This window comes from Dermacentor albipictus, chromosome 2, assembly GCF_038994185.2.
Source record: "Dermacentor albipictus isolate Rhodes 1998 colony chromosome 2, USDA_Dalb.pri_finalv2, whole genome shotgun sequence".
Taxonomy (NCBI): Eukaryota; Metazoa; Arthropoda; class Arachnida; order Ixodida; family Ixodidae; genus Dermacentor; species Dermacentor albipictus.
Window position 1 is genome coordinate 26,545,162 of NC_091822.1, and position 20,154 is coordinate 26,565,315.

At 48.0% G+C, this 20,154-nt stretch overlaps 1 protein-coding gene across 1 annotated transcript in view; it reads right to left on the reverse strand.

Moving 5' to 3' along the window:
* LOC135897909 (uncharacterized) overlaps positions 1-20,154 on the reverse strand; it is a 433,838-nt gene that overhangs the window by 257,108 nt on the left and 156,576 nt on the right. The window contains exons 7-8 of the mRNA XM_065426601.2: positions 12,644-12,852; positions 5,304-5,468 (exon numbers count right to left, since the gene is read on the reverse strand). Of these exons, the coding sequence (XP_065282673.2) occupies positions 5,304-5,468; positions 12,644-12,852 (374 nt within the window). The remainder of the gene's footprint in view (positions 1-5,303; positions 5,469-12,643; positions 12,853-20,154) is intronic.

Here is a 20,154-nt window from a genome sequence, read left to right on the forward strand (position 1 = left end):
AAATTCGATGTGACGATTGTGCGCGAAGCTCGGTAAGGAACGTCGGTAAATGCGCGTAGAACATCGGTAAGGATAGCAGTGAGGAACACTGCAGCGGTCACTGAGGAGAATGCGTGGAGCGCCATGGGGTAAGAAAATGTTGTGTAGAAAAAAATCGGCGACTTCAGCAGCAGTCCCCGATAGTTAAGATGCTGTCCCCGCGTAGCGTGTTAGTTAGTCTACGGCCGTTACAACCCAACGATTGCCATAAGGTCGTGAAAAAAGGAAAGTCTTCGAAAAGCGAAGCGGGACGAGATAGAGGTTGTAAATAGCCACAAGGAGCTGTTGTCGGTCGTTTGCGACTTTGAGAATGAACGCAGGACGCAACATACGTCGCAATGGCTGAAGACAGGCCCGGCCAGAAGCAGCGACTTCGTATTCTGTCGTAAGTCTTGTGGTAGATTAGATCACCGGCCGTCAGATGATCGTGAGGGCCTTCGAGCACCTCACGTTCCAGAGAACGTGGTATTAACGGGACACTTGTGGTTGCCATCGACGTGATAAATGCGGCAATGTAAAGCACCATTGTGCAGCCTGAATTGATTAAGTTGTCGACAAAGTTGGGCGCCCGGAGCTCATGAAGAACCTTCCATACGTTAAAGAATAGTTCGGCAGTATGGGTCGATACGTTAGTGGGACACAAGGACAGATGGGCTGTCAGGTCTTAGGCAATCGAGTGTTGTGATGGGTAAAGCCCATGAAGAGGACTCGGAACATACGATAGTACGGAGAGGCGATGGCGAATCGTCATGATTCGGCAGAGGATAGCGAGATAGAGCATTGGCGTCTTGATGCTTATTGCCAGCCCAGTAGGTGACAGCGAAATCATACTCCTGTAGGGGAAGCACCCAGTGACCAAGGAATCCCGATAAATTATTTAGCGATGTAAGCCGGCACAATGCGTTATGGTGGGTAATGGCTGTAAAATGGTGGCCGTGTCGATACGGGCGAAATTTTCGCACTGCCGAAACAGCAAGGCACTGCTGCTCAGTTAATGTGTAATTCTTCTCTTCAGTGGTTAGTGTACGGCTAGCGTAAGCAATCACTCGTTCGCGGAAGGTGTTGTCACGTTGCAGTAGAATCGCGCCGAGACCATGACTACTAGCATCAGTGGGAAGGGTAGTGGGCGCGGTCGGATCGAAGTGGCACAGTACTTGGTCCAACGTCAGGGCATGATTCCAAGCCAGGAAGGCACGTTCACATTGGGTGGATCAAACGAAGGACGCATTACTGGCGAAGACTTAATGGAGCGGGGACGCATGCGCAGCAACGTTGCGTACGAAGCGCCGGAAGCAAGAAGCAAGTCAGAAAACTGCGCAGGCCTTTTTGGCGCAATGGGCCGCAAAAGGCGAGGACGCCAGCAAGCTTCTCAGTCTCTGGTCAAATACCTTCTTTGCTTATTTAGTGCCCTAGAACATTGATGGTCTTATTGGCGAAACTGTACTTTTTGTGTTGAGCTGGAGGCCAGCGCTTTCAAGACAGAAAAGGACATCATCAAGATGGTGCAGATTTTGTGAGAATGTGGGTGAAGACACTACAATGTTGTCCAGGTGGGACAGACAGGCTTTCGATTTCAAACCATGCAAGACATTATCGATCATCTGTTCGAAGGTGGCCGGTTCATTGCAGAGTCCAAAAGGCATCACATTGAACTCGTAGAGCCCATCAGGGACTTGTCGGATTCGAACATCGGTATTTTCCAGTAGCCTGATCTAGGGTAAAGGCTAGAAAAATATTCGGCGCCGTGGAGCGAATCTAGTGCATCGTCAGTCCGTGGAAGGGGGTAAACATCTTTGCACGTGATTTTGTTCATCGCGCGGTAATCGACGCAAAAACGCTCACAGCCGTCTTTCTTCTGCACTAGAACAACTGAGGAGGACCAGGGACACGAAGAAGGTCGTATGATGTTTTGTCTAAGCATGTCTGATATTTTTTCCTCGGTGATTTTGCTCTCAGTAAGAGACACGCAATATGGGCGCCGCTGAACAATGCGGGAGCCATGAGTCTGTATGCTGTGAGTAGCAGCGGTAGTCTTACAGAGGACAAGCGAATTGACGTCGAACAAGGAATGGTGTTTGTTCAATAGCGCGAAGAGATCATGACTGTGGGCAGGCGTTAAGTCAGGGCTCATGGTTGCCGACCATGGTATGCAAGAAGCATTAGTTGGCGGCAATCATAACTCTGGTGGCACTGTTGAAAGTGTGACAATAGGAGCGGGATGAGTGTCAACAGCGCAAGTGACATTTCATCCACGAGGCAACAGTTGGGGTTCGGGAATCTGGTTTTAGGCATTAAGTAATGCGGACGCCTTAGAGAAGCGAATAAGGCAAGGGATAATCAGAATCCCTTGAGATATGGTAAGGCCGTCGCGTAGAATGAGTACGTCGCCATCCACAATGTTGCAGGTGTTGACACTTATGATCTCTTCTCTAGATTGCCGAAGACCGTGATCGGAAGAGGTGACGAGATGAATGCGCTCTTCGTCATTAGCAAGAGAATAGCCGGTAGCATCCAGTTGTATGAGGCACTGACGAGAAGGCATTGAAGCGGACGCAGAAGACAAGAAGTCCCACCCTAAGTTGAGTTCGTGGGTACACTCATGAAACAGCGCAAAAGCAACGTGGTGACGAATTTTGTCTATGGACACTGCGTGATTGAACGAATAACAGAGTTATTTGCTGCACGAAGAGAAGGGCCGGAGTAAAGCTGGTCACTTTACAGAGGCGGGAAAAACAAAGTCAGCACAAATAATCGAAATTGCAGCGCCTGTATCAGCGGGAGCTTCGATGTATACACCTTCTACAAATACAGACAAGTTGGACGGTTGCTCCGGAGAAATTGTAGGCTGTCCAGTCGATGCAGTTTCCCCGCATAAACCTGCATCGGAGAGTTTTGCCCATGGAGGAAGGAAACTGAGGAGAGGCCCTACCCCCTCCGCGCGCTAGGAGAAAAGTGTGGAGGAAATAACGTAGTAGGTTCTCCTTTGTTTTGCTGTTTTTTATTTCTTTGCTGTAGTGGCCGCGCCTTTCGCGGCCACAATGGCGGCTTTGTTATTGTTCTGCGCGCTCACACGTGTTGCTCCGTAGGTTTCGTGTCCTGGCAAAGGCGCCGTGCGGGCAGGTTTGCGTTGGTCTCCGCGTTTTCTTGCGCTACGTTATCTGGGACACGCTCTACCGAATGTTGCTGTGGCCAGATGGGACAGGAGGAACTAAAGTTCGTGAAATGAACGCGCATGCAGTACTGTGCGCAATGTACCGCGCCACGGCAATGGCAACGGACGAAGGAATATCCGCGGGAAATTTTGCCCTCTTTGGCGGAATCATGCTAACGTGCTAATGATTGTTTAGTATTGCTGCGGAGCGCGCGGGTCCGAGCAGCACGGTTGCGCGCAGCGCGGCGTGGTTGCGCGAGAAATGTAAACAAGAGACAAGAGCTGGCCCGATAGGCGGAGCAACGGCATGAGCAACGCCAACTTCCGGCTTCACTTTCGCTTCACAAAGAGTGACGTCAGGGCCTCTCCTGTGTTTCCTTCCACCGTGATTTTGCCAGAGGGCGTTCGTGACATGAGAAGCAAGTCGGAGCGGCGACACTGGACGACGACGTGCAGACGGTGACCTCCGGTGAGATTCACGAGAATTCATTGGCATATCGGTTGGGTAGGAAGAAGGAGGTGATTGGTGATATGAGGAGCAGTAAGACATGCGCTCATAGCCCAATTCTGGATGGACGCTAGTACGTTCCTCGGGAGCGTAGCCACGTTGATCATCATGTTGATGCCTTCGACAAAATCGGAGATGTGCCCTCGACAGCCACAGTAGTAGCAATTGGGTCTGGCAGTACACGGAGCAGAGTAGTGACGCCGTACACGCAGTGGCCGCGACAACGAGGCCACTGGGGAGTGGTCTGCTGGTATGGGCAGAGGGGCGACAATGGCTGGAGAGAGCGTCGCAACGTCAGCATACGTTGGTACCTGATGAGTGCGGGGGCCGTCGAAGCACGCTTGATGCGATGTGGACTTTTGCCGAATGATGTCGCGCAGGCCAGTCGAAGGAGAAGGGACGGCACTTTGTAGAGCGCAGGAAGAGCACCACCCGTGAAGCTCTTCCCGGACGATGTCGCGGATAAGCGTGAGCAAGTCCATAGTCTAAGGGAGACGAATGTCGGAGTATCATGGCATTGCCGAAGAGACAGAAGCTGCTCAAGTCGCTGGCAAATAGTTATGACATCCTGGATGGTAGCAAGATTTTGAATAGCAAGGGCATTAAAGGAGACGGTGTTTATGCCTTTTTTACTGCGGCTTATTCGGTCGCTTTGGGACATCGCGGCGTTCACACACTTGCACGATGCAAGAACATCCTCAATGTATGAAGTGTACGGTTTCGCAGCGAATTGGATGCGCTCACCGAGCTGCTTCTTCGCGGCCTCAGCGCGAAAAGCTGGGGCATGGAAAATCTCCCGAAGCTTTTGCGTGAACGTTGCCCAGTCGGGAATATCTGGCTCATGGTTTATAAATACATACATAATTATTGTAATTACATTTATTAACTTGATATTTTAAGGTAACAAGCATAATTGCGCTAATTGAAGGTTTTGATTTCTCGTAGAAAAAATGGCCGCCTCTTCGAGCAATTTAGACGAAGGGTTAGAATTGTGCTCTCTGCCGTAGGCAATCTGAAAATTTGGAGCAGCTAAATGAACACCCTGCACAGCATGCTCTATAACAAATTTTGCATTATTTACATTACATGACTAAGAGCTAGAGTGCGCAAACATTGTTTTTCCTAGAAACGACCATGGGCGTCCTTGAACGCCGCCGCGAGCGTTCGCTTCTTCGTTTGAGCGCGGCCATGAAAGAATAAAGACGTGGAGCTGGGCATTCTGCGATATCGAGGGCACACGTGATTCTTTTCCACGTAAAGCCCAGAAGTTTACTCAATGTAGCACTAAAATAATGCGGAGGTCAAGCACTTACCACGGAAGTACAGCACTCGCGAACATTTCTGGGATCAATGAAGAGCAGCTAACGGGTGCAGTTCCGTGTCTGGAGATCGGGCATTATTGCGGAAATGCAGGGCGCTTCATGTCAGCAACAATTAGCCAAACGCCATTTAGTGAGGAAGCAGTTGATCTATTGGGCGTTTTTTGCGCGCTCACATCCAGTTACTGCATACGACTAATATAATACAACCTTCACTTGGGCCCGTTTCTTTTTCCCTTATATTCAGTGCCATTCTATATAGGAAAAAAATAAGAAGCGCACTTACCTTCATTAAATCTACTTCTAATTTGTATATCGCGGTACCGTCGTCATGGCAGCAAGATGGAGGTAGAATATGTAGAACCATCTGCCTAAAGCCATTTATCACAGCATCACGATGTCTTGGGTTGCCTATGTCAATTGTCCGGGCCAAGAATCGCGGAGGAAAAACCTATAAAAAGGCACAAGTGGTGAATGTCCATTCCCATAGGGATTCTGTAGCTTTAGCACACTCAATGCCTATATGCTACTGAAGTACTATATGCTAGCAGGCTACAAGCACTTACATCAGCTTCGCTTCAGCCAGTGTTGGCCCACAGAAGCTGTGCAGCGAAGCACAATACTGGTTCTTTAAACAAAAAAGGTTGCTCGATTTCTTATTTGGCTTACGGTCAGTTGCATCAGCCATGCGTAAAAGTAGAGGTTCGATACACATAGTGAAGCACTTGGTAACGCTACTTTAGCTGCTGAAGGGGAAGAAGTGGAGAGAGGTGCAAGGTGTAGCTTGCTGATAATTACGCTTTGTTATATGACTGGCTTTACTAGAGCTTATAGAACACCACTACAGGTAACTGAACGATTGCGAAGTTTTGCTGCCGAACAGCCAGGATGTTGTCGAAATGAAGCTGCATTATTGTACTATTATTCTAAAAACACGTGATTAGGCTAGTTGATGCATAACTAAAAGCCGCATAAAAGACAAACTACATGACCTAAACGCTACAAACAACTTTTATGGCAAGGCAGTCAGGTACACTATATCTACCTTTAACAATTCGCCCATGCATCAGCGACGACGTACCGACAACAATAGCGTTCTCAAGATCCACAACATAACGGGAAAGTCAAAAAGCTATTCTGCTCATTATAAAACATTCGTCTGACTCACACGTATTTAACTTTTATTTTTTATGTGAAACAGTTCCAAAAGCTCACGGGCCATTTTGTCTTCACTTTTACAAGGTTCGTAAAAATATGAAATCCCCGTTCATTGTAGCCATTCGTTCGCTCATGAAATAATTCATGACACTGTGTCACTGTGTGTGCAGTCTTTGACGGCTACCATCACTTGATCTAATCTACACCGCTGTCTTACTTTCTGTTGATGCTACGTCAAAGATTTTTTTCAATCGCTTGCTGCGCGTTCCTCAAATTCTTCTCATACTTCTTAACCTCCAACCTCCTGCCCTATATAAACACCAAAATGGAATGATTGTGGCCGTTTAGGATACCAGAAAACGGCAACTTGCCTAAGCACTGATATTTCTATATCCTACCTGATACCGTTGTGCATGTTCACACTAGTGTTTGTTGGGCTACTTCATGCGTATCTATGTCAGCATTACTTCCATCGGGATGAGAGTAAAGAAAAAGTGGAGGGGGACGGTGACGGTAATTTTCTTAACGAGCATTTCCAGTCATGATTTCATAATAACGGCCGTATAGACACCAACTCAAGGTAACCTTTTGTCCCCTGGAGTTTACTGCTCTAGATGTACGTACACTTGCACAGGTTATAAAGGTTGAATGTCATCAATAATTCTTTTCTTGCCGGGGTATTCAATATTTGCTCACCCACGTAGCAATCTAGCTAACAAAAAAACTGCAAAACAGAAAACTTTCTTACAGACAAGGTGACATCGATATCAATGAACTCTCAAAGCTGATAAGCAAGAAATAGGAGATATTTCAAATTTTATTTTTTGGAATATAGAAGAAGCAGATAAATAATAAGGCAAAATGATGTCTCTAAGAAGAAAACCTGGTACGGAAAATGGCAAAATTTTGCAGTGAGAGGGAAACAGGCTGGTGTGATCAGCAGTTTCTTTGGTGAAGTGAGGGCATCAGAGGCGCTCTATATTGATGTGAAAAGCACCCATAGCGAGTACCTAACTTTACATACATACATGACTTTATTAGGTACTATTATGGTGACGCATATGGCACAGTCGTATGTAAAGGAATGGCCAATAAACACGGACATACATTGAGACAAATGGTACATTTCCACGAAATTAACAAGCCAAACCTTGGCAAAATTGTGTGTAATGATGTATGACAATGGGAGCGGGTGTACCGCGATGCACTTCGTCGTTCTCGTTCATGTGGCCAGCGGCTGCAATTCCCAGCCTACCTAGCGTCATTTATTGCCTCTCAAAAGCGACAGTCCCGGTCGACTGGTTGAAATTTAGTGTGTAAAGTGATAGCGCAGTTCTAATAGCAAATGTGGTTACAGACATTAAATAATAACCACAAAACTGCGCAGAATGACGAAGGATTTCAACGGTGCACTTCACTTCTGGGCCTATTCCAGTTTCATCCGTACTGCACGTACAGCTTCAGGACGGGGACATCGTCAACTCAAGCCAGGATCAGCATTTTAGGGCACGATCTCGTAATTCAAATCGCTAAAGCTGCACACTGCCTCGTATGGGCCATAGTATCGTCGCGATAAATGGTGGCAGGACAAGTTTGCCCAGATATACGTAGTCGCTGAGGTCATACTCCACATTCTGTCGGCCCTGGTTGTAACGATGGGCGTCGGTTCTTTGATGGCAGCGGATGAGGTACCGAGCAAGCTGGCCAGCTTCCTCGGAATTCTGAAGTTGTAAGTGCTGTCGCTTGTCGTGGTGCCGTCGTCTCCTGGGTGCATGGCGTCTAAATGTATCTTGGCGTGACGTTGACAAAAACGATTAAAATCTATGTTTACGCCATTTCGAACCAAAGTCGGTTTTGCCTTCTAAGTACTCAGCAAGGCTTCTTAGCTCCGCATCTGCTCGCTGTGGCTGAAATCGTCAGTGATTACAGTGCTAAGAAAAACGTCGTCGTGTTGGTCATTTTGAGCTGGCGGGTCGATGGGAGCGTGAGATAGGCAGCTGGAATTAGAGTATTTCTGTCCGGAATTTTATACCACAGTGACGTGAAATTCAAGCAGTCTAAGGCTCCACCCTGCTTGGCACCCTGTAGGATCCTCTATATTTGCCAGCCAACACATTGCGTGATGGTAACTCAGGACTTTGATGCGCCCAGATAGGCAAGGCCTAAATTTTGCGGCAGCCCAAACGATGGCAAGTCATTCCTTTTACTTCATAGAATAATTGGCTTCTCCTTTCCACGTTATTTTTCCATCGCAATGTACGGCACCAAGGCCTACGCTACTTGCGCCGGTGCGGATTTCTGTGCCGTCGTTTTCGTCATCGTGGGAGAGTGCTTGTGGTGACTGCAGGCATTGTTTAAGCTCTTGGTATGCTGTGGCTTGCGGCGCTGGCCACTTGAACTCGACGTATGATTTCGTGAGATGGGTCAGTGCCTCGGCAAGGTGAAAAAAATTCGTTGAGAAAGCGCCTATAGTATCACAGAGGCCAGGGAACCGGCTTTCCACTTTCCTGTCGATGGGCTGCGGGAATTTCGCTATGGCGGGCCTGTCTTCTTTGGGTAAGCACGGACTCCGGGCTTGTTGATCACGTGGCGCAAGAAAAGAAGTTATTCCTACACAAAGGAGCTTTTTGAATCTTCAGGGAGAGTCCAGATGACCTAATTACTTTGGGAACGGTTTCAAGCTCATTGAAATAATTGTCACATTTTCCGGCAATTACGACCCTACCGTCCAAGTAGACAAAAACGACTGTCATATTATTAGTACTACAAGCACCGTGTGAATCACACGCCGAAATGGTGTGAGTTCCGAGCAAAAGCCGAACGGCATGACCTTAAATTGGAGGAAGCCATCTGGCATAATAAACACAGTAATTTGTCTATACCGCTCGCCGACTCTATTCGCCAGAAACTAGTGTTAAGATCCATCGAAGAAAAGTATCTTGTGACGCAGAGTCCTTTCAGTGCGTCGCTTATTAGTAGGAGGGGACGTACGTACTTCTTTGTGACTTTGTTGAAAGGACAATAATCGTCGCCAAAATGCAGACTTCCATCGTTTTCTTCATAAAGACAACAGCAGGCGCTGACGGGCTTTTCAACGGCTGGATGATTTAGTCACGCAGCATTTCTTCAATTTCTCCTGGTGTTAACAGCGCAATACGTAGACCGGACACGAGACGAGAAGACGATATCACAAGCGTTGTTTATTCGAAAGAATCGCGGCTCCTTTTACTTTACCCCACACGTGTCACAGGCACATAATTGCACATTATGTGGAACACGCACTTTTTTGCACTGAAGATAAAGATTGTTGTGCGAAAGCTCAAGTTCTTATTTTTCGTAACAGGGACGGCGTTCTAACGAATTGGTGATGCACTTCTTGCTTGATAGCTTTTTCTCCTGCCGAAACTAGGTAGGACCTCTGGCACAGTGGCGTTGGCACAGTGGTTTTCGTCCATGCAGTTGAGCGATCCCTCTTTCGACACAAATTTCACGGTCGAGTAGTTGTTTATATACGTCGTCCTCGATGACACCTTCATGCCTGCGGGTGTGTCGGTGCGACGGAAATGATCCAATTGGTGTTGGTGAAGACATGTATTGATTATTGAGCCTTATGATTACAGCCAGGCCGGTTCGACATCGCGCTGGCTGGCCAGGAGCTTGTAGTTCTCCGCGACTCCTAGAACCCAGCCTACCAGCTGTTTTTGTGCAGAAGGGTCCAAGCTGGAAACCGCGATCTCCCATCGCTCTATGTCGCTGAACTTCAAATGATGCAGGAGCGAGGCGGGGTGCCGACTTGATCTTGGAGCACACTAAATGCTTGGTGACTCGGAGAGCTCTCCGGGGGTATCGCTTTGTCTTCCTATAATGTTGCCGACTTGCACTTCAGGTAGATAACTATGCCATGTGGGACCTGAAGTCCATGCCGAAAATTGCGTACCGTAAGAACTGTGGGCGGCCGAAGATTAGCTCTGGCGACGAACGTTATTTCTTGCCATGCAGATTACAACTAGTATTATCAGCTATCCTCTGGCTGTAGAAATTTGAGAGTCATCCGACGTAGTGTCGACGCTTGTCAGTTTTGCGGGAAAATATCGCCTGAAGACGGAATAGTCGGCTGCTGTGTCTACAAGAGGGCAACATTGTGACTGTCGAAGAGCACGTCGACTTTAGTTGTTCTTTGGCTGGCGTTGCGGTTACAGTGTGGCGTCGGGTCACGTATGTGTCGCGTCGTCCCCCTGCTGTATCTCCGTGTCTCCGAATCTTTATGCGGCACTTTCTTGGCTTCACAGCGTCGTCTGGATGGTGGCCATTTATTGCCGCGTTGTCGAAATGTATCATGCAAAGTTGTCGCCCACGGCGGAGGATCTTGGGCATTTCGGCCAGCAGCGATCGCACCTCCACCGATTGGAGCTTTGAGTTTTACAAATATGCGCTTAGTGGCCGGCGACGGGCTGGGCCGGTGTGTGGCCGGCGCTCCGGCGACAAGTAGCGTATTGGTGAAGGTGAATAGGAACGATGTCGAAATCTCAACTGAGTGGCAGGAGCCTAGTCGGTGATCTCAGCAGGTCGTTCGCCGAGCTGTGGACGCGGTGCGTTGGCGGTGAACCCTCTTAGCCCTATTTCGCGGATGGGCACTGGTAGTAGAGGTTGCCCATATCTGCAGTAATAGGAGAGTGGGTGGTTATCGGGACCACATCGAAAGCCTGTGTTCCTTGTCGTGCTGCCTGGGCTCACAGGCTGGCGGTGGTGGCTGGCGAAGTAATTGCGGTGTCATGGCACTTGGAGCTGGCGTAGGGGGGGAACGTAAATTTGACGGCGGATGACGGCGGCGTAGGACATTGCTTCCCGCTGAGGCGGCATCCGTTCAGGGACTCGTAGTGGCTGCGTGATCTCCTGTCGGGTGATGTCAGTAATTGAGGACACTTGAGACAGCGATGAAGGAAAAGTCTCTGCTGCTTCCCCTGCACGACCGCTCTGAATATTGCGCGCAAATCGTCGATGCCAAGTGCTTGATTTCCGGCACGGCTTCCTATCAGTACAGGTTCCTTTGTGTTGCGTGTTCCGCAGGCCCAGGGTATACTCTATCATAGAGGCCTCTAAAGTAAATTAGGCGAAGTCTTTGGCGGTTTTCATTCCAATCCGGCAAATAGTTCGTTTAAGGCCAGGGATCAAGAAACAAAACCTCCTTTGAACTTTCACTTGTAAACTTTCTCCCATCATGTTTGGGTAAGCATGTCAATATAGGCGAGTCACTTCTTCCATGAAAAGCGCGGTGTTTTCTTTGGGAAGCTGTACTTGCGCTTCTATAAGAACATAGACCCCTTCTTTGCGAACGACTTTTGTGAAAAACTTTGGGAAGTTCTCATGAAACACCCCACGCCACTGATCTTCTCAGTTCCGTGCTGCGGGCCACGTTTTGCAGCTTGCGGCTATCTCGATGGTCCCGGGCGGTGCTGCCGTTGTCGTCAGGGTTTGGGCTTCGTGGGGCAGTACGCCACATCAATGCAAATAAATCTCCCCCACATGTCACCTTGTTGTGAGGATGAACAACGACAGTGCCACAACGCAAGTCGCAAAATTAAATGTTTATTGGTCGTACATGCGCCCAGCAAAGCAAGTAACAATCCGTACAGTGTTAGCGACAAGCACACTGGACAAACTCTGATCGGCGGAATAGATGCATTAGCTAATAATATATGGCTCAATGAACCTGCCAGCGTAATCGCTGGTGCTCGGATGCCTTCCACGAAAGCACAACCCTACTTGCGTCGTGCTGCACTCTGGTTGCACAAGGCTCGGTGAGAACAGCAGATAGAATCGGTTATGACATTCGACTAAGTTGTAAACAGTGCTGTCGCATCTGGCGCTGAGGGCCAAGTTGTTAGCGAGTGAAATGTGGAGCCCGTCAAAAGGATACACAAGTACACGGGTCAATATGTTTTCATTTAGCTGCGTGGTTCTTCTCTTGCAATTACTTTCGACTCTGCGCAGCATATGTTAGACGGTAGTCAGTGCCCCAGTCGCTTGTTTCCCTAATTCTTAGTCCCATTCGCAATATTATGCCATCATACACGCCAACCCCGCTACCACTCGCCCAGATGTAAAGACACTGAAAACTTCCGGTGCCGGTAGAAGAAAGAGCCAGGATACTGCGTTTGGCGTAATTTCTCGCGCATGACTTCTGCGGCAGTGCAACTAGTCCAGCGTCAGTTTTGGACGCACTGTCCTTCATGCCGCTCTTATAGCCATCCTGTATATCAAAAGGCGAAAAATAACATCTTAAAAATTAAATTGTTTAACCAAAACTATGAATTTTTTTCGAACAATATTCACGCACTCCTAGGACTTTCACCAAAGTAAATAACGAAAACAACCTTAAGAAAAATTTTACTCATAGCGCTCAGCAAGAACAGAAGAGGAGTCATGCAGCTAATTTTCATTATGTTGCTATAGTAGCAGTTTGGTTACCGTAAGAATGTCGCTCTCTGTACCCCCGGCAGTTTTCGCAGTGTAGTATTGATCGCCAAGTGGGAAAAAATGCAGATCATCGTGAAAGCTTTTTAACATATTAACAACTTGACCTCCTTCGGAAACCGGTATCATCCCAAGTCTCACAGTCCAGCTTGAACTCCAAGCAGCTTGGAGGCTATCCTTGAATTGCTTTGCCGTCTTCATACCTAAAAAAAATAATAACAACATTGACGCGAAAACTATAAAAATTGGTACACTCCTCTTTCAAAGAAATTGATCATTTGAAAAGTTAGTCTGAGAATGCGCGACATAGGTATTTTTAAGCCAAAGGTGCTTGTTTGTACGTTCCAGCTTTAAAATTTTTTTGGCGTGGGACACCGTAAGCGACAGACCATAGATTAAAAGCGAGCGTTCTAGGCCGCCTCATCGCTATCTTGTTAAGTGCAACTTACTCAACCAAACACAGTCGACGAAGGCGCGGTCAAAGATCACCTATAATGGTTGTAGAGATTAGCCTTGATTTCGAGCCAAATTCTGTATATTGAGCACAGCAAAGATGTGGGCGTGCACTATACATAGGTCGTACATTAGTGATAGCGGAAAGTGACACGTGTATTCCATGAATAAGGGGCAGCTTCCTTGCCCATTCACAAATACAAGTCCAAAAATGGGCAGTTTCGCTCGAAGCGCCAAGCAATGACCGCAATAGCAAGCTCGCTAGGCCTGTGGTGCTGCACACAGTAAGCAGCACAGATGTCGTAACAGGTCATAGGCAGAGGCGCCTATGACCAGCGAATGACCGTCACCCGAAGTGACGGTCAATCGGTATGTGGCGAGCGTGCGTCGGCGACACAGGCACAAACGGTCATCCTAAATGTTTATTACGCAGCGTCATCCTTAAATATAGATACAAAATTCATGCATGCGCTGATTCATTAAAGGAAATAGAAGAAGGACTCTAGTATGAATATACGCTTCGAGGATTAGCTTTATTTCCCTTACAAACAACAGAAGGCCCACTCACAAAGCATAGGCCTGCTGTGTTGTTTATCTGCACCACTGCTTGTCAGAAAACTGCTTTCTCATTGCAACTCTTGCCAAACATATTATGCGAATCATATTACGAGATCTCAACCCAGCTCCTCAGGCGTGGTGGTGTCGCCTTCAATACCACGTGACACCGTGACGTCACGACAGAGGAGAAACGGGGCTCCAACTCGCGCAGTCGCTCGCGGCGCCGCGGCGGTATATAAGCAGCTGCGCTTGCCTCTGCTAGACACTCACGAGGTGAGATGCCTCCTGGAGACAGAGCTGCTCGTTGGAATGAGAAGCGAAGGTTGCGGCGTGCTACAGAGACTGATTTTCTAGGTGGCTTTGGCTCAACTCTTGCGAGATGGGCTGGGCGGGAATCGAACCAGGGTCTCCGGATTGTGAGACGGAGATGCTACCACTGAGCCACGAGTACGATGCTTCAAAGCGGTACAAAAGCGCCTCTAGTGAATGCGGTGTTGCCTTAGAAATGAGCTGTTTCTAAGGCTCAGGCGTGCGTCGCTTGCTCAGGCGCACATTTATTTGCCGCGCCGAACGCTGCGTTGCTCGACGCTCGCCGCGTCCAATGCGGGGCACTTAGTCGCTGCGCCGTAGCCCATTGTCTTACACCTCTTGGCGGGTCGACGGGAACGCTGTCGCGTTCCACTCTTGAAGGCGAAGCAGAGTAACGCATGAGTTGTTTCTTCGTCTAGCCGAACCAAATATAGCCAAGTAACAGCAGTTCGCCAGGCTAAACAGTGGTTCAACAACTAAAATTAAGGCTAGTATGCTTCGCATCCTGGGCTTAACCTTAGCTAAGCCACAGCCATTTTTTGTTCAGGAAACGATGCCTCGCCCCCGAAGTCCATTGGGTACGTTCTTCTCATGTGTGTCATGTGTGCCCGGAATGGGTCGCTTAAACGCCTTTTAGTTTAAACGGTGTAACTTTCCCACAGGACAGAGTTTTGTAAAAGGTTGTTGGCATAGCAGGCTCACAAAGCTTGAGCAGGAGAAAATTGACACGGACGAGAGAGCGAACGCACGGACTTGTGCAAATTTCCACCTAATTTTATTTCCGTCCGGCTTTTCAATATAACCACATTATCGCACATGAGACCATACACTTTCAATAAAAATGAACTAGATCCAATCTGTCCTCCTGTAATATACATACAGCAAAGCTTAACGAGGCACTGTTCACGAGCACCTTCTAATAATACGTATGAGTACACGCTACACCTTTCGACAAAGATTCATTTTGTTCTACTGACTACGTTGTCGCTTCGTCGGTCCAGCGTTACTGCGGGCACGCCATGGCATCGCCCATTTAGTGAAAGTCGACCATGAACATGATCTCACGCAAAACCAAGTAATCAAGGCCTTCATGGCTCACCACGTTCTTGCGCGCTTCAAAGACGGTCAAGTGGAAGTCCTACCTCATAGAAGTAGAAGCATACTTTGAAGCGGATGCGATTGAAGACTCAGCAAAGAAAATAGCATTGCTCGTTTGCGCGTTGAATACGCATACGATACAAGTGCTGGCTGGGAAGGTGGCTACGTGCAAGCCAAATTCGTTGACGTCTGATGAAGTCGTCCAAGTTTTGTGGGATCACAACAGCCCCAAGGGACACAAAATCACCGATAGCTCTTCACTCGTTTTCAAATCGAGGGTGAGCCGATTAATGAATTCGTAGGAGATATTCGCCGAATTCCTGACATTTGCAATTTTGGCAGTGGTTAGGGTCGCATGAGACGAGATTGCCTTGTGTGTGTTACCCGCTCTGTTGCACTGCAGAAGCAGCTACTGGAAAAGGGGAATTAACGCTAGAAGACGCCGAAGAGATAGCCCTTGCTGGTGAGGCGGCGGATACTGATGTAAAAAGCGTGATCGGATTGGCAACGACACCCGTGTTAAAAGTGCAGGCGTTTGCCGAAAAAAAGCACTGCAAGGTGAAAGGAGGGATATCACACGTTAAGAATGCGCAAGGTGTGGTAGTACGAAACAGAGAGTGACCTGTTACGCCTGGTCTAACGCTCGCTGTTACCGCTGTGGACAACTTGGTCACCTTGCAAGTAAATGTGGAAGCCACGGAGCTCGTGAACAAGGCAAAGCAAGGACGGCGCAAACATTCTTGGCGAAGGAAACCTCAGCAGACGAGGAGCACGAAGTAACGCACATTTGGTACCAGAACGAAAAAACCACCGATTCGCCGAACATTCACTTTATGCGGTGTGCAGCTGACCTTGTAAGTCGATACCAGGTTGCGCGTTTGTGTGATCCCGCGTCAACTGTACAAAGCGCGCCGCGACCAAACTGAAACTATTCAGGGTAAAATTAGCCGTCTACACATGACGCCTTCAAGTACTTGGGGAGCTGGCACTCAAGGTTTTTCATAAACGCGTGATGGTGGAGTCTGCGTTGACTGTGTTGGACTGTGAGGGACCAAGCCTATGTGGTCGCGATTTATTCCGGCTGCTCAACGGCGCAAGTACTCCGTTGGTTCGTGTTGCAGATGACTCCGCGTGGAGGAAAGGACCAAGTGAATCCAGCGTTAACAGTATATTCAATGACTATCACGAAAGGGTTTTCCGAGGAGCTGGGCCTAATCAAAGGCCCTTCAGCCAGCCTCCACCCAAAGCAAGGCACCGTGCCCAAGTTCCGTAAGGCCATACCCAGCACTACGCGAGCGTCACTTGATGTTGCAGACCAGGTAACGCTACGCAACGATAACGCAAAGGAGGTTTGCATCATTGATACGCCGAAAGGGCTATTTTGCTATAATCGACTTCCTTTCGGAATAGCCACCCCGCCCACGATATTCCAAAGAAAAGTAGATGAGGTCTTGGCCGACCTTCCAGGAGCACAGGCTTATCTTAAAGATGTGCTCAATACAGGAAGAGCGAGCGACGGCGGCGAAAATCTGAAAAAGGGAGCGCTTCTGAGAGCACGGTGTAAAGTGAGTGTTCGATAAGTGCAACTTGCATAGCCAAACAATTACTTATCTCGGACATCGCATAGATAGTGACGGAATTGATCCAAAAGAAAAGAAACGATGCTATCATGCAAGCACCAATCCCCTATAATGTCCGCGAGCTACGTGCGTTTTTGGAAATGATTACTTTCCCAAGGTTTCTGCCCAACATGTCAACCACACTTTTGTCCATTGTATCAGATGATTGAAAAGAATGCACGTGGACGATGGAAACAGCCCGTAGAGCTCGCGTTTAATCTTGCCAAGCAAACACTGAAACCAGCCAAAGTTCTCGTTCATTACGACCTTTCGGATGAACTTAAACTTGAATATGACGCGTCTCCGTACGGTGTGCGAGTTGTCTTGTTTCGCACGACCGGTAACGTTCACAGGCCCACCTGTTTCCGGTTGCGAACATTAACGCAGGCAGAAAGCAATTATTCACACCTCGAGCGTGAGGCACCGGCACTGGTACTCAGCGTTACGAAATTCCGTGACTACCTTCTAATCGGGAATTTCCCTTCGTAATTGACCACCATCCGTTGCTGGGCCTGCTGACATCAGACAAGCGAACCCCTACAATTGTCGCCGCACGGACATAACGTTGGGTACTCCACCTGGGGGGCTACCGATACCAGCTACAGTATTTACTAGGACGACAAGTTTTGTTGGGCGACTTCAATTCTGTTGGTCGTTCGATAGACCATGTAAAAGGTTTACCAGTGCGAGATAAGAGTGCGGAGGTCCTGAATGTTGTAGTTTACGATCACAACTTAGAAGGTATCGGAAGTGTTGTCACTAATAGTACGCGTCCGCAATTCATACAACTTCAAGGCGATAGCCATGCACGATTGGACAGGCTGCACGTGTCGCATGAACTTGTGCCAGCATGCATATTGTACGAGGTTAAGCCAGTCTCTTTCAGTGCCACTGTCTAGTTATTGCAACCTTTGTTAAAAAAGAAAGCAAGAAGTACTTCCAGTGGGAACTTTGAAAACTTAATGTAAAATGGATGGAGGATCAGGGTTTCGTTAAGGATGTAGATGAGAAGCTGAAGAAGCTACTCGCAGTGCAATCTTTAAGTATTGGTGTAGAGTGGGAGTAGGTTAAGCAAGTAGTAAAAATGAAAGCCATCGAAAGAAGTAACACATTTCGGTATGAAGACGAAAGGAAACACTGCTTTGTGAGCAACTTGAATTTCTTACGCGTATAGAATGATCCCAACCAGGTAATTGCACCATCGAATTAAGAAGCATAAGAATTCGGTTGGAGAGAATTGATGCAGAAAAGTACAGAGCGGCGGTTATTTGTGCACGGGCCGAGAAGCTGTGGGCCGATGAACCGCCCACAAAACATGCGTTGTCGGACGAAAAACAATACGCTTGCAATAAGGAAATATGGCAAATAAGAAGTGGGAATGACGTTTCGGCGGACCGCAGTACAATCAAACGCGTTGTCGCTGATAATTTCAAAGAATTGCTCGGTCAACCCCGCCCCATTACAAGGGGCTTTAAAGCGGAATTTCTGTCGTTAGTGCCAAAACTAGATGAAGAAGAAAGGACGCGTCTGGAACAGCCAATTTCTGTGAAAGAAATATAGGATGTAATAAATGCACTACCTGTGGGCAAGGCACCCGGCCCTGACGGCGTAGGAGTAGCATATTATAAAACATTAAAACCAAATATAGCCCAGATTCTACTCAAAGTTATCGCCGAATCGTATCAGCAAAAACGTATACCACTGTCCTTCACAACTTCGCACATTGTTCTCATCCCAAAAACTGAGGCACCTGAGAAACGTCAGTTGGTGGGGTCCTATCGCCTAATAAGCCTTACCAACGTCGACTATAAGATTAAGAAGGTATTGGGCAAAGGATTGCAGGTTGTGATAACGAGGCTGGTTGGCACGCATCAGACCTGTGGTATAAAGGGTAGAAACATCGCCACGAACATACACATAGCTCAAAGTGTGCTAGAATGTTGTGATGTATTTGGCGAGCGAGTGGCTTTGATGCAACTAGATCTCGCTAAAGCCTTCGACCTTGTTTCCCACGATGTTCCCTTCGCCATATTAGAGCTTTTCAACCGAGGAAGCGTAATAACAGACGGTGTCAGGATGGCATATGCTAACTGCTCAACTCGGGTCATTGTAAACGGGGACCTGACAGACAGCGTGCAAGTGCTGTCTTCTGTGAGGCAGGGATGTCCGCTGCCGCCCCTGCTATACGCGGCTTACCTTGAGCCTTTGTGCAAGGCCATCCAAAACAATGAATGGATAAATGGCTTCAGGTTACAGTGAACACAGGTGAACATATTGGCGCATGCCGATTACATCGCCATATTTTGTTCAAGCAGAAATAGTATTTGTGAGGCCGTGGCGGTAGTTGAATCCTTCTGCAAGTGCACCGGGGCGCAAATAAACTGGGAGAAGAGTTATGGGTTTTGGCATGGTGAATAGGAAGAAACGCCAGACCACTTCGCTCGAGTTCGGTGGTCAACCACTGCAACAACCTACCTAGGCGTGCCTCTCGACTCTTATCGCCACCCTGTGCCGCACTGGAATGAACAAGTGGCGAGAGCAAAGGAAAAGGCTAACACGTGGCAAGGGCGACAGCTATCGATGTTGTCACGCGCCACAGCCTGTAACCTATTTCTTGAGTCCAATATATGGTTTGTCATGAACGTACTGTGTGCTTCGCGGCTCAACATCCCGAAAATCCAACGTGTCTTTGCCGTTTTCCTATGGGCATCGACTTGGGATAGAACCAGCCGCACAAACTTGTTCTTGCCAGTAAAGAGGATGAGGGGGCCTTGGGTAGGCACATTTATTTGTGCGACAAGTTGTGTCGCGCTTTATGTATCTTCGCGATCAGAATTATGTGTTCCTTCACACGGTCATGCAAGTGCTTTTATATCGTCACCTTCCAGAATGTGTTGAACGCTCGTGCGAAGCAATACATGGCGCCATTAAAGGTTACCTGCGAGAAGGCGTGCTTGCGTACACAACGTTCCATGTGCAGTTTTCAGTACAGTATTGACGGACCTAATTGACGCTGCGCTCCCTGTACCGATTTACCGTATGTCAAACCGTGGAGGCCCAGGAGAGGTCCTCAAAATGGTTAAAAGAATGCCAGTACACCCTTCGGTAAAAACGTTTTCTTTAGACTACACACTAACACATTATCAGTTAAAACATGGATGCATAACAAGGGTATTTTTGTCCCGTGGTCCACTAGCTCCGTCCTATGCAAGAAGCCTTAAATGATAGAGCATGCATTTCTAGATTGCTGGGATCCCATCTTTTCCTGGGATGTGCTACAAGGGACTTTAAAGAATGAGTTACCTTTAGGACCACATGGAATAATGTTCTTACCGGCAGAAACTGAGGCGTTTCCGTGTGAAGCTAAAATGCTCCTGGGCCTCCACAGTTCGTGGAAACCTAGAACGCAGTTCAACAACGCTGATGTAAATTCGCGACCTACACGTGATCAATTCATTGAATCTGTAG